This window comes from Stegodyphus dumicola, chromosome 5 (assembly GCF_044657685.1).
Source record: "Stegodyphus dumicola isolate Sdum_Otavi_A_Nest chromosome 5, ASM4465768v1".
In the NCBI taxonomy this organism is placed as follows: Eukaryota; Metazoa; Arthropoda; class Arachnida; order Araneae; family Eresidae; genus Stegodyphus; species Stegodyphus dumicola.
In genome coordinates this window covers 71,635,758-71,648,841 of record NC_140772.1, presented here as the reverse complement: position 1 = coordinate 71,648,841, position 13,084 = coordinate 71,635,758, and the positions used below count along the sequence as shown (strand labels likewise).

Below are 13,084 nucleotides of genomic sequence, written 5' to 3'. Positions count from 1 at the left end.
TTAAGATTTACGACTTAGAAAAGCTAAACAAATAATGTTCACCAGCCTTTCACAGACATGTAGTTCAATGCAGAACAATTTGTACAGCTCTGCATGAAAACTATTTAACAGGAGATAAATGGAAATACATTCTAGCCCTTGATGAAGCATGGGTTTACCTAAATGACTGCAACAATAAAATTCTATTTATTATCGAAGACGAAGAGAAAAAAGTATACAAATCTGGTTAAAAAAAAAAAAAACAGTTAAGGATTTATCACTGTCGCAGGATTCTCTTACAATGGGAAATTAAAAAATAAAAAGAGCGAGGGAAAAATGTTAAAATAAACTCAAGGTATTATCAAGAGAGAGAGTTTTACGTCCAATATTTTCAGGAAGAAATTTCATTTCTTTATCTTTCAAAGAGTGAAACTTCAGCAAGAAACATACTTCGAAAAATAACACAGCATTCCTTGGGAAAATGGGAAATAATACAGGTGCTGTATATATATTTCTACGAATTTTGTATATATGTAAATAATTTTGGTTACGTTTTGTATAACGTAATATGAAAAATCTGAAAGCTTAGCTCTGCCGGGAAAACAAGATTATAGGGGCAAGTCTATTTAACAGTGAGGTAAATGGCTATCTCGTTAAATTGGCTAGATACCGCCAAGCTGGTGATGTTTTTGGCGACTAACTTTTGTCGCCTTATTTGGAGAGAAATAGCCAAAAGTCACTAAATTGCCAACCATCAGGCGACATTTTGGTATGAAGGTACTAGAGATTTATCGGCGGCAGGGGGAAAATTATATAAGACCAGAGAGAGCATCAGCTCTCAGTTGTTAGTTCAGAACTGACTTCAAAGTATTGAAATCTCCGTGAGAGCTTCGTTTTTTAGATGTACTTTGCACTGCGTTGTGCTTAACGTTCTTAGTAGTTAAGTGTAACTACTAATTGTGCTCTGTGAAACCGATAAGAGATGTACGTGTGCTTTTGTGAAAAGCTCTACAACTGTAAAGTGTTTCTTGTGGGGGGGGATTATCAAGCTATTGTCGGTTCTGTGTGCATTCAAGCCATTACGAAATCGTACGCACGTAACAGTATCTTTTCAATGTGTTGAACTATTGTGCATTTGGTCTCTAAAAAAGAGCTCAAAAGCGTAAACCTACCACGATGGATGAACTCGGGAAAGTGGTAGAGGATGAATGGAAATTAATACCCTTGGAAAATTTACAAAAATCCCTTCTTCCATAAAAATCACAGTGCATAATTTATAGTCCAGAAAAAGGTTATCAGATCGAGCATTGAAAAAAAAAAATACACTATACATTTTAAACACTAATTCAACGGCTCCGAAATCATTCAAAAAACGTACAAACACTCCCTGTCAATCTGCGGACTTTTCCTTAACAAGTTTAATTTTAGAATTTTAAATATGTAAGCATGAGATTAATATTGTGTCTACTGACCACAACAGCAGAGATATCATTATAAAAAGTGTTATATAATAATGTAAAAGTATACTTTTTCATCCTTGTTTTGCTAATGTTTTAAGCTCTCAATAAAAAATTCATATGAAATTTATTTTCCATCATATCCTACACAAAGAAAACTTTTGTACTACATATTAATTATTTTTTGTTTTACTTACAATATACTCTTGTATTTTAATTGCAGTATTGAATACAGACATAAAAATAAAGAAACGACACATAATTAAACTTTACCTTGTAATATTCTTCCCCTTTAAAGCATCCACACATAAAGGCTTTTCCCTCCAAGTTTCCAATTTTCCATGCCCCAGTTGACCTTTCCTCCCATCACCCCACGTATACACTAAAAGTTCAGATGTTAAAACTATCATATGGGTAGAACTCAAAGCAACCTGGGGGAAAGCGGGGAAAATACATGTCAAAGTTACAAAATTTAAATAATTTTAAATAGATTACTTTATTTTAATGAAGAGAAAAATAAGAGCTCATCAGTTTAATTTAATATGATTCTCTGAAAGAATAAAATTGGTGCAAAGAAAAATTTATAACAAATAAAGATAAAAAAAACTATGATAAATTTAATAAAAGAATCTAAAATTTAAAAAGTAAGTAAATTCACGATTCACCAAAATATAACGTGTCCATCAAAGCCAAATTATTCGGCCTTTGTTTTCTAAGCTGTTAATCGCAGGCACACAACTCCAATCACAAACAATTTTAAATAATTTAAATATTGCTGTTTTGGCACTTTGAAATTTAGTGAAATCAATTTTGTAAAATTTACAAATCGAACTTTTTATACACTTTTCATGTCTCTACACTTATATTCAGAAAAATTAGCACTCCTTACAAAAAATAGAATACAAAATGTTTGACTCCGGTACAACAAAAATTGATCAATATATTTGCGATTTTTGATGTGTCATTCAATTTGCATTGAGGGGTCGGATAATAAATAAATTAGAATATGGTTGTGCTCATTGGAATATGGCAAAGCACGCAAGAGATAACTGCCTAAAAAGAGATGCCTTCGTGGAGGACTTTTTAAGGGAAAACTGGCTCGTATTCACGTTACGCATGAGGAAAGCCAACCACGTAGCCAGCGCCTTTGCTTGGATTCGAAGTAACGAACTACCAGTAGTCAGCGGTTTTTACTACTCGGCCACAGGGTAGAGACAAATAAATTATAGTATGAGGTTGATTTTTCATCTCCTTAAATGTCTAATGCTACTGCTTTGTGCTTTTCTACTATCTTTTAATTTCTAATTTTTGTTACATTCTAAAAATATGAAAATAAGTTATTAATATTCATGAAATTTTATTACCTTAGAATCATACACTGGTAATCGCAGAAAAAATTTATTAAACTACGAATTCTTAATTAATGCAAATAATATATTACGAATTGGCTGCATGGCAATAGTGAAGCATGTAAGTGCTTTCTAGAACACAAAGTCTGTAAAGTTCGATAAATAAGATCTCCATTTTCAGAAAAATGTAAATTAATCAATTCCATAATCTTTAAGTCTTCTCGATTTCTCATTTTAACACCCGTGAGAAGCTCAAATGGAGAACTCTTTGTGCTTCTGCTCTTAGTGCTGTTTAAGATCCTTTGTACATTTCCAACATATTTTTACCACTTGGTTGGATCATCTATGGATAATTTGCATAGGACTGGAATCAGAGTGAGATGAATTTTTTCCACTTGTCCATTTCCTCTAGGAACGCCTGTAGTTGTAAATATGTGCTGGATCTTCTCTTGACTACAATAATCTTAAAAGTCTTTAGAGGTAAACGCCGTACCGTTATCGCTTATACACCCATGTCCATAAATTAAGGATAATGCAAAATCAGGCAAAGGAAGAGTTAGAAGCAAAACAAATTTGACTTATTTGTAAAGCTTATTTATTAAACAAAAGGTAAAGAGCAAAAAAAAGATGCTATATGTTTGATATTATTAAAAAAAATTACCGATTTTTTCTCCCTGGAGCAAATTACAAAAAACACCTATTTACAAAAAACCAATATTACATGGTTGGTATAATTGTTAATACATTGTATGTCTCCCAGACGATGTAATACAGTCCGTACAACGCCTAGGCATGCTGAGTATCAAAGTATCGATCTGATCTTGGGGGATATTACACCACTCAAAAAGCAATGTTCTCCGAAGTTCCGGTAGACATGTAGGAGGAGGTTGACGGGCTGCAACTCGTCGGCCAAGCATGTCCCACACGTGCTCTACTGTATTCATGTCCGGTGAGAATGGTGGGCCAGTCCATACGGGTGATATCCTCCGATTGAAGGCATTCGCTTACGATGTTTGCACGGTGAGGACGGGCGTTGTCATCCATAAACACAAATTAGGCGCACATGGCGCCCCGAAACAAACGTACATGTTGTTCCAGAAGGACGTCCCGATAGATTTGGCTTGCCATGGTTCCAATTTGAATACGCAGGTCAGTTCTGAAACCCAGAATAATTCCACCCCAAACGAGCACTCCTGCACCAGCGTAACGGTGTAGTTCAATGATGTTTTCTTCGTGGTAACGGGTACCTGGAGCTCTCCATATGAAAGTCCGGCTAGAATCAGACTGCAAGCTAAACCCGGACTCGTCGGAAAACATCAGACAAGCCCACTGTTGCGGTGTCCACAATGCATGCTCTCTACTCCAGGCTAACCGCAGGCGACAGTGAATTGCAGTAAGTAGAACGCATCTGACAGGTCTACGAGCATATAGACCAATCTGCCCTAAGCGTCTCTACACGGTCTGCCTTAAAATTGTCGTACCAATGGCTGAAGAGAGCTGACGAGACAGGTCTGAGGCTGTGCTCCGCCTGCTTCTTTTGACAGTAACTGCCAAATACCGGTCCTCATTCGGCGTTGTAACTCTGGGGCGATCTGTGCTGTAACGTCTACTCACATTACCATCATCTTGGAATCGTTGCCAAAGCCTGGAGATGACACTCTGGGCAATTCCAAGTTCGTCTGATACTTCCAGTTGGATACGCCCACATTCCAGACGGCCGATAATTCTACCACGTAAAAAATCATCCAAATGCGTCCTTTGTGTCATAACTATTAGGTTATTGCATTGAAATGCTTAGAAAGCGCCTGCGAACAATTTTACTTGACTGACTGACTGGCTGATAACTTATAGCCAGAATACCACTGAGATCAGTAGTTTATCTGGCTCAATCAAATTTATGCCGGATGGGCACAATAACATAGAACTATGTTCACATAATGTCCGCAGTAAGGAGGAGAAAGACGGAAAAAGAATAGGAAGACTAGCAACGCAAGAGCTCACTATCAAGTAACCGGCCCGGTAAAGGCGTGACTAAGTGGGAGTCATAAAATGAGTGTAGAATGTGAATAAAACTAGTGAATTTAAGAAATACACAGTACAATAAATGAGTAAGATACAAAATTAAGAATGCTAATAAACACATTGGGTACATTATTTACAGGTGGGCACTAGGTGGGAAAGTAACAATTTTACTTCTTTGCCTGTATTCCTTATATATCACTCTCTTACTCTCTCATCATTGTGACGTACCATCGGTGTCATCTGGTTCCTTCCTGAAATTTGCATATGATTCTTGAAGATGTGTATAGTGATTTTACAGGTGATATATTTATTTTAGAGTTCGATTTCCGCGTGACTCCAAATTATCCTTAATTTATGGACATGAGTGTATTTCATTTTACATAGAATGTTTTCATCCTTTTTAATCAACTGTGAACTATTTATTATATTACTTCCTAGTACGAAGTAAAAAGGAAGTAATGTAATCGACAAAAGTTTCGGATACCATATTTCAACGAAAATATACATTTTGACCGCTATCGAATGCGATTTAACGATGTTTTTGTGTGACATCTGTACTCAAGGACAGAATAAAGGACTCTTTTTCCCCAAACGAATTATAAAACTGAATAGATTCAGAAGATATTTTTTTGTGGCTTCTCTACGTACGTACGTATGTATGTATTTCGCATAACTCAAAAACGAATAACCTCAAAACGTTGAAATTTTGTATGTGTTATAACATGTACTTGTGTACCTCCGTTTTTGGTTGCAATCGGCCGCACGAAAAGTATATTTAAGTACTTTAAAACAATTTTCGGAATTGAACTTACTAACTATGGATTCACTATTTTAAGATAGTTCTACTAAAATTAATCTTAGGAGATATTATAATCAATATTTCTTTAGTAAATACATTATTATTAACTTACTTTGCAGCAATTGCGCAAGTAGTAGAATAACTTGATTTCGTACTAAGTGAATTTAAGATCATACAACATTTGATATGCATATATATTTATATATATACAGTGGTGGCCAAAATTGTGGACACTTTTGGAAATTTTTATGTTTTTGAACTTTGTATGCTTATAGAAAACGTTACGTTTCACAAAATGCAAACTTGTATATATCATTTTAAAGAGAATTTATTACTGAATTCATTACAAAACACAAAATTCAATTATTTGCAATACAAAAAAAAGTTAAACGATAAGTTATCGATATACATTAGATAGTGATGATTGCAGTGAGTTATCAGTACTTAGTAGCGTACCCTTTATTTTTGATTACAGCTTCACATCGAACGTTTCATTGAACTGACAAGAGTTTTAAGCTCTTCTTTCGTTATTACATGATGCCAGAAAACAATTATAGCCTCAATTAGTTCCCTTTTGATGGGCGCCTCATTCGGACAAGAGTTTTCAAACGGTGCCACAAATTTTCGATAGGATTGAGGTCAGAACTGTTTCCTGGCCATGACAACAATTTAATGCCCTTTGTACGAAACCACTCTTTCGATATTTTGGCCGTGTGGCAAGGAGCAGAATCCTGCTGAAAAATAATGTTGGGAAAGAGATCTCTGATGGAAGGTAGAAGTTTTGGTTCTAGAATAGTGTCAATGTATTTTCTGGCATTCAGTGTCCCATCGATGACATGAAGGCGACCAATACCATCTGCTGACATGCATGACCAAATCATAACACTTCACAGTTGCTTGAATGCAGTCAGGATGTAGCTCTTCTCCTATTCTACGTCTTACATATTTTCGCCCATCACCAGTGGCGTAACTAAAACTCTAGGGCCCCAACGAAACACAAAACACACACACACACACACACACACAAAAAAAAAAAACCAGGTTTCCAGGAGCCAACATTTTGATAATGATTTTTATCAGATCAGGTTTAATAAGTTAAAAATCTGATATGGAGACACATGACTTTGTATCGTTTATTAAATTACACACATTTTTTTTGCTGCATTTCATTTAAAGTTATTTCCTCGAATAATTTTAACTTAATTACCCGATCCTTCAAAGAAAGTTGAAAATGACATCAAAAATTGCATTTTTAATTAAATATCCTGTCGATACAAAACCTATATTACAAAATCTATAATATAATATGGGTTTTCTCGTACGGGAGTCAAATTTCTTCTAATTTATTTTTTCATAACGACTAGAAAACTTCCCCAAGTAATTTCCCAAGTAAATTTCGTTATTTGTCGAAAACTATGTTTCTTTTAAAATTTGATATAGTGTCATTTGACAGTTTTCGCGTCAGCGACTCTAACCACTATACGCCCAACAGCGGCCGAGCGGTAACGTCGCTGAACACTGGTAGTTCGGTCCGAGGTTCGAATCCCGTGAACGGGCTGGCTGCATGGGTGTTTTCGTGGTTTCCCCATGTGTAACGTGTATACGAGTCAGTTTCCCTTAAAACGTCCTCCACGAAGGCATCCCTCTCTTAAGGCAGATAGCCCTCGAGAATTTGCCGTCATCTAATAAACCAAACCAAACTTAACCACTATACTACTATATACTGGTTGGGCGGCGAAAGCTCTCCTTTGGGAGGATCAAAATAAAAGCATATCTTTTCTGCTTCGTATTCAGTTGAAGTTTTGGTGTATGTAACGCTGAATTCAGCTTTTTTTAATCTGCTTCGAAGACCCCCTAACTATGTCATATGACGCAGAGGGCCCCTGGAAATTTAAAAGAAGACGGATTCTATTATATATATAGTATTTATAAAAGAATCCATTGTCTTTTAATTTTAAACATATAAATGTAGTTCAGCAGGGCATTCAAGGGCCCTCTAAGCCTTCGGGCCCCTATGCGACGGCATTCTTTGCATACCCTTATTTACGCCACTGCCCATCACTACCGAATAACGATATCTTAGTTTCATCGTTTCATCACTCCATATAACTTGTGACCACTGATCATCTGTCCAATTAATGTGTTCCTTTGCCCACTGTAGTCTTTTTTTTTTTTTTTTTTTTTTTTTTTTCGTTGCTGAAAATTAAGATAAGGCTTTTTTCGTGGAATTCTACCTCTCAGTCCAACATCTGTTAATCTTCTCCTGATTGTTCTTGAACTGACAGAAACACCAGCATCAGTCAGATCACTTCTGATGGCCGCTGATGACATTTTTCTATCTTGGAGACATAGTCTTTTTATTCTTCTGTCATCAATAGATGTGGTGCACCTTTTTCGGCCTTTTCCTTCTTTGTTTTTTATTAAATTTGTCTCCTGATATCGTAAACAAAACTTTCGGACTCCAGATGTAGTCACTGAACCACCCACCTGTCTTGCAATTTCAGCATAGGAAAGACCACTTTCTCGTAACACAATAATATTACATCTCTTTCTAAGTGTCCAATCTACTCTTTTATTTGATGTCATTGCTTCTTGACTAAATATTAAAAATTTTTACAAAAATTCCTACTTGTAATTGCAGTGTATAATAAACAGGTCCTCCTTCTACAGAACAAAGCAAAATAATAAATTGTTTCAAGTGTAAACATGATGTCAGCTTCTACTGGCAGTTACTAACATTTGATTGGTTCTCAGAACAAGAACAGTGATTGACCAGGAAAGCTAGACATTACAAACCACTTCATAACTGTGTTTTTTATTTATATTAAAATACATTTTTTTGTATTGCAAAAAATTGAATTTTGTGTTTTGTATTGAATTCAGTAATAAATTCTCTTTAAAATGATATATACAAATTTGCATTTTGCGAAACGTAACATTTTCTATAAGCATACAAAGTTCAAAAACATAAAAATTTCCAAAAGTGTCCACAATTTTGGCCACCACTGTATATATACCCTCTGTTACTCGGCTCAGCTCAGTTTCTTTATTCTTATATGTTTGTAAATTGCCCCTTTTTTTTTGCTTTAAAAATTATTGAATTATGTTGTTCTTATGCCTTTAATTAACCTGCATGTTTCAGTTGTATAATTAAAGTTGTTTAAGTGCGGCTAAGCCTAATTTTTTTTTACCATAGCAGTCATATTTGTTTACTTTTGAAACAGCAGAACAGTAGATTTGTTGCCAATCTAGAGAAACTAAGTTTCGCAACAATAAAGTACCGTCTTCTTTTATTATTGCGAATTAAATTATGCTTAATCCATTCTGGAATTATCATTTAAGTTATTAAATTATCCATATATTGACTCAGCATAGCGTCCACAACAAATTAAATCAGTTTCTACGTCTTCAGTATCTTTTTGCCGCGTGACACCAATAACTAAACTTTCAGTTTTGTGGACCGAAAAATCTGCCTTCTTGCCCGCTGGCCGAATTACTTGTTTTTGCGTAGAAACTGTAATTTTAATTGTAATTTTTTTTAAAATATTTTTAACTGTATTTGGTGTTTTGTGTTTTTATATATCTTTAAATTTTTAATGAAGATATTTTGTATTTTTATTATTACTTTTGCCTTGCCGCGAAGTGAGAACTGAATTAATTGAATGAGAAATACATGTCTAATGAAATTCGAGGAAATGTTTCATGTTAGTAGAAAATACTGTCGCCAGTCTGTTTCGGACAGAGCAAAATGTTTAAGAGTAGAGCATGCGCATTAGGTAAGCAGCGCTGAATCGTCTGTGAAAAACTGCTTATTTCGTATTTGTTTAATTTCTTTTATACATGGCTTAAGATTTATTATAGTATTTGAATAGAACAATTCTTCAGATGATAATCTTTTTTTTTTTTTTTTTTTTTTTTTTTTTTTTTTTTTTTTTTTTCATTCTGAGTTATAAAATGAATGAGATGTAACGCTGTTAAGTGAACCTAGGGCCGCTATGGTAAATAAATATAGTGAATTTCTATTCTGGTTTCATGCGCTAAGTTTAAATGAAATGCAAAGAAAAACGCGTATAATTTAATATTCTGTACAAGAAAGTCATGTGGTGTACACATCAGATTTTTTTATTAATAATCACACATTTATTTTCCATAATCTTAAATACATTACTAATTTTTATTGTTTATTTCATTTCACACAGAACTTTTCCCCTCCTTTTTAACCAACATTCTTTGAATTCAATTTATCTCTTATATTTTCTGTTCATATACCTATCCTATACTTAATTTTAGATGTTATTTTTAACTTTCCTTCTTTATAATGCTCGCAGTCTTTAACATATTCTCAATTTTAACTAATTTATTACAGTTTCACACCTTATACATGACTTTTATTTAATGTTGAATTTCTTTCATACATTTTAATCTTCACAATTTCCAAATACTCTTAATGCTAACATAATTCCTATATTTTCTGACCACACACATTATTTTCATTTAATTTTAGATGTACTTTTTAATTTGCTTCGTACATTTCATGATTTTTAATGTACTCTAATTTTGACCTTACAGTTTCACTCTCATTTCAGCTTTATAGAAAGAAGGATTCTGCAATTTTACTCCCAATTGAGTCCGATCAGGAGATATTCCCTCATTTTATTTATAATCAGTCTGTATTTTTACACCCCCTTCTATAAATAACAGAATGTAAACTTAGTGCTTTCTAAGGCCTAACACTTTTTTCGCGGTGATTTATCTTGTTGGTATATGATCATATACGAAAGAAATATCATTTAATTCCTTTTTATTTTAGTTTTATTTTGTATTATTTTAGCGGAAGCTTTTGACCGTCACTTTACACGCTTCTATCATTTTCATTTTACCCGAATATCGTCGGAATGGCTGGCAATTTTTCCCGACTTATTCTAGAATAACTCATTTTATGTCTCTAGACTTCATTTTTGCTTCATCTGTTGGCTAAGAAAGGAACTTAGATGATGCAACGTATTAATTGACCGCTTTCTTTTCATACGACTAAATTGTTTGTGAACCTTGTAGAGGCATTAGGTAATTTTTTTTTTTTTTTTTTTGGAAGCACGAGACTTGAAAAATGAGCAAACGCCTTCGCCGTTAATCGAACCGCGGACCTCTCAATTACGCGTTGAGCGTGCAGACCACTACACCACGAAGGCTCGCTAAAAAGCGGGAGAAACACCCTATAATCTGACCCTTAAGAAAATTTTTAAACAGAATATGATTCAACGTGCTATGGATAAGAGATGGAGGATTCTGGAAAAAGAGACAACTTTTATGCCTAGTTTTCAAGAAACACAGCAGTAGCTCTATGTAGACGTCTGATTGGACATGACTGTTTGTGAGACTACCTCTACAGAATTGGAGTGGTGGATTCCTCAAACTGTGTTTTGTGTGACTCCAATCAGCCTATGATTTTTTGAACATTTAAATAATTGCATTGCATTTTCTCGGTATGAGGACATTGTTAAAAAGTATTGAAGAGCCCGTGAACTAAAGGCTTAAGCACTAACGTTTGGCATTTGTAAAATAATAAATGTTTAATCCAAAAGACCTATCATTATAAACTGGACTTTTTGCCTTTTCTCCCATTTTCCTATACCTCATATCCCATTTAACACCTTGTTAAAAGAACTCCTAACGTAACTAGTACAGTATAGTGTGACAAGCTAACAAAAGAAAAACGGGAAAAAAAAGGCTACCAGAAATTGATGTTTAAGAAGAGTCAAATGCAAAGAAAGGCTAATGCGAACCAATGTGATTATTTTGATACAAGAAAAGGAGGATGAAGTGTTCTAAACTCATCTTCCAACACGTTTATGCGAAGGAAAACGAAAGCTAATAACGGAATGATGATTAAAAGCTATTTTCGATTTGAGCTAAATCGGAAATACTATCATCAAGGTTGTTTTGGAATATCATCCCCTGAACATATATGAAAATACGTTTCTAATATTGCCATAGCACTGTTATTTGTTTAACCTTACCTGTATCAGTAGTACTGAGCAAAAAAAGGTTTTAAAAGCTAAAATTAATAAAAAAAATAATTTGAAATCAACAAAGTTAAAAGAAAATTTTACTAATCTGACAATATCGATAAAATATTTTAATGAATACTTCAGATTTACTAAGGTCTTTTAAAATATCTGATTAAGAATTTTGTAGCAGTTCAAGCTAGGAGAATAAAAATGTAATGAATAGTACATTGTTATAAAATAGTCTAAGATATTTTGTAATTTTTATCAAAATTAAGGAAATCGCTTTTTTAGAAATGAAATTAGAAATTTACTTTTTTTAGAATTTTACAGAGAAAATGACTTTTGTATGTGTACATGGGTATATGTTGTGTAATATTAAAAAAAAAAAAAAAAAAAAAAAAAAAAAAAAAAAAAAAAAAAAAAGTTTTGCTGGAATAATTTTTTTTTTAATTTGGAAATTACTATATATTTATGGTGGTGCAGAAACATAACATCCACACAAGGGTACCTTGTTTCTACATAGCGTCCTGAAATTTGTACAAAAGAGATGCTTCTATGAAACTTCTTTTTGCCTTTTGGTGTAGTCATCAGGATTATGGTGACTACATCAAAAGACAATAAAAGCCCAATCCAGTAGCAGCAATGTAGAAATTACAGTATAGTCAAGGAAATGCCTACTCTGTTGAGAGTTAAAATGAAGTGATCTATTACCCAACCAATCTCTGAAACAATTTAGAAATCAATACCATTAAGTATTTTCTTCATCTTAAAACTTAAAAAAAGGTTACAAGAACTTTAATATAGAGAATATGATGGCTGGTAGAGCACTTGTCAGCCTGGTTAAGCAAATAAACTAGCTGCAGACTACACTACAGGTTCCTGAGTATTGTCCTGCAAATGATGGGAGGATTTTGTAGAAATTGTTACCACTTCTTTTGCAATGGGTGATGTTCCAAAAATGAATAGCGATCTAGCATTGATGGCCTATCTTTGGGTATGATATGAATTAGAATTATGCAACCACACACATGCATTACAATCATCACAACCTTTACAATGTTGGGGCTCTGTTGAACTTTTGATTTTCATTATGATCTACAATAATAAGACTCATTCAATTGGTATTTCAATTTTAGCTCGTAAAATCTCTCCAATGTCTCATATGACTTAATGATACATTGCAAGAAAGCCTGTCTAAGTTCCAACCCATTTAGTTTGAAAACTACAACAAATTTAAACTCATGAGATGTTATGTGGGCAAATTTTTTTTTTTTTTTACATCAGCCAGAGAAGCTGACATAAAGAAATATTTTCTTACAACATTTCATCTCAGCCAGTAGATTACTGACTCCATATTATCTTCACATAAAAACAGATTTTTAAAAATAGTAATAGCTATTGAATTGCAAGCTCCAATTACTCCATAATTTTCTTTCTTGATTTCTTGCATTCTACATAAAAATTAATATG

At 33.8% G+C, this 13,084-nt stretch overlaps 1 protein-coding gene across 4 annotated transcripts in view; it reads right to left on the bottom strand.

Annotated features, from left to right (window-relative positions):
• Nucleotides 1-13,084, bottom strand: part of LOC118203795 (serine/threonine-protein kinase Nek8-like) — a 154,665-nt gene that overhangs the window by 51,491 nt on the left and 90,090 nt on the right. For 3 of the 4 annotated variants that reach the window (XM_085816753.1, XM_085816751.1, XM_035376083.2), the window contains one exon: nucleotides 1,710-1,867. The exons of the other annotated variant lie outside the window; for it this stretch is intronic. In XM_085816753.1, coding sequence (XP_085672879.1) covers nucleotides 1,710-1,867 — 158 coding nt within the window. The remainder of the gene's footprint in view (nucleotides 1-1,709; nucleotides 1,868-13,084) is intronic. 4 annotated transcript variants of the gene reach the window in all.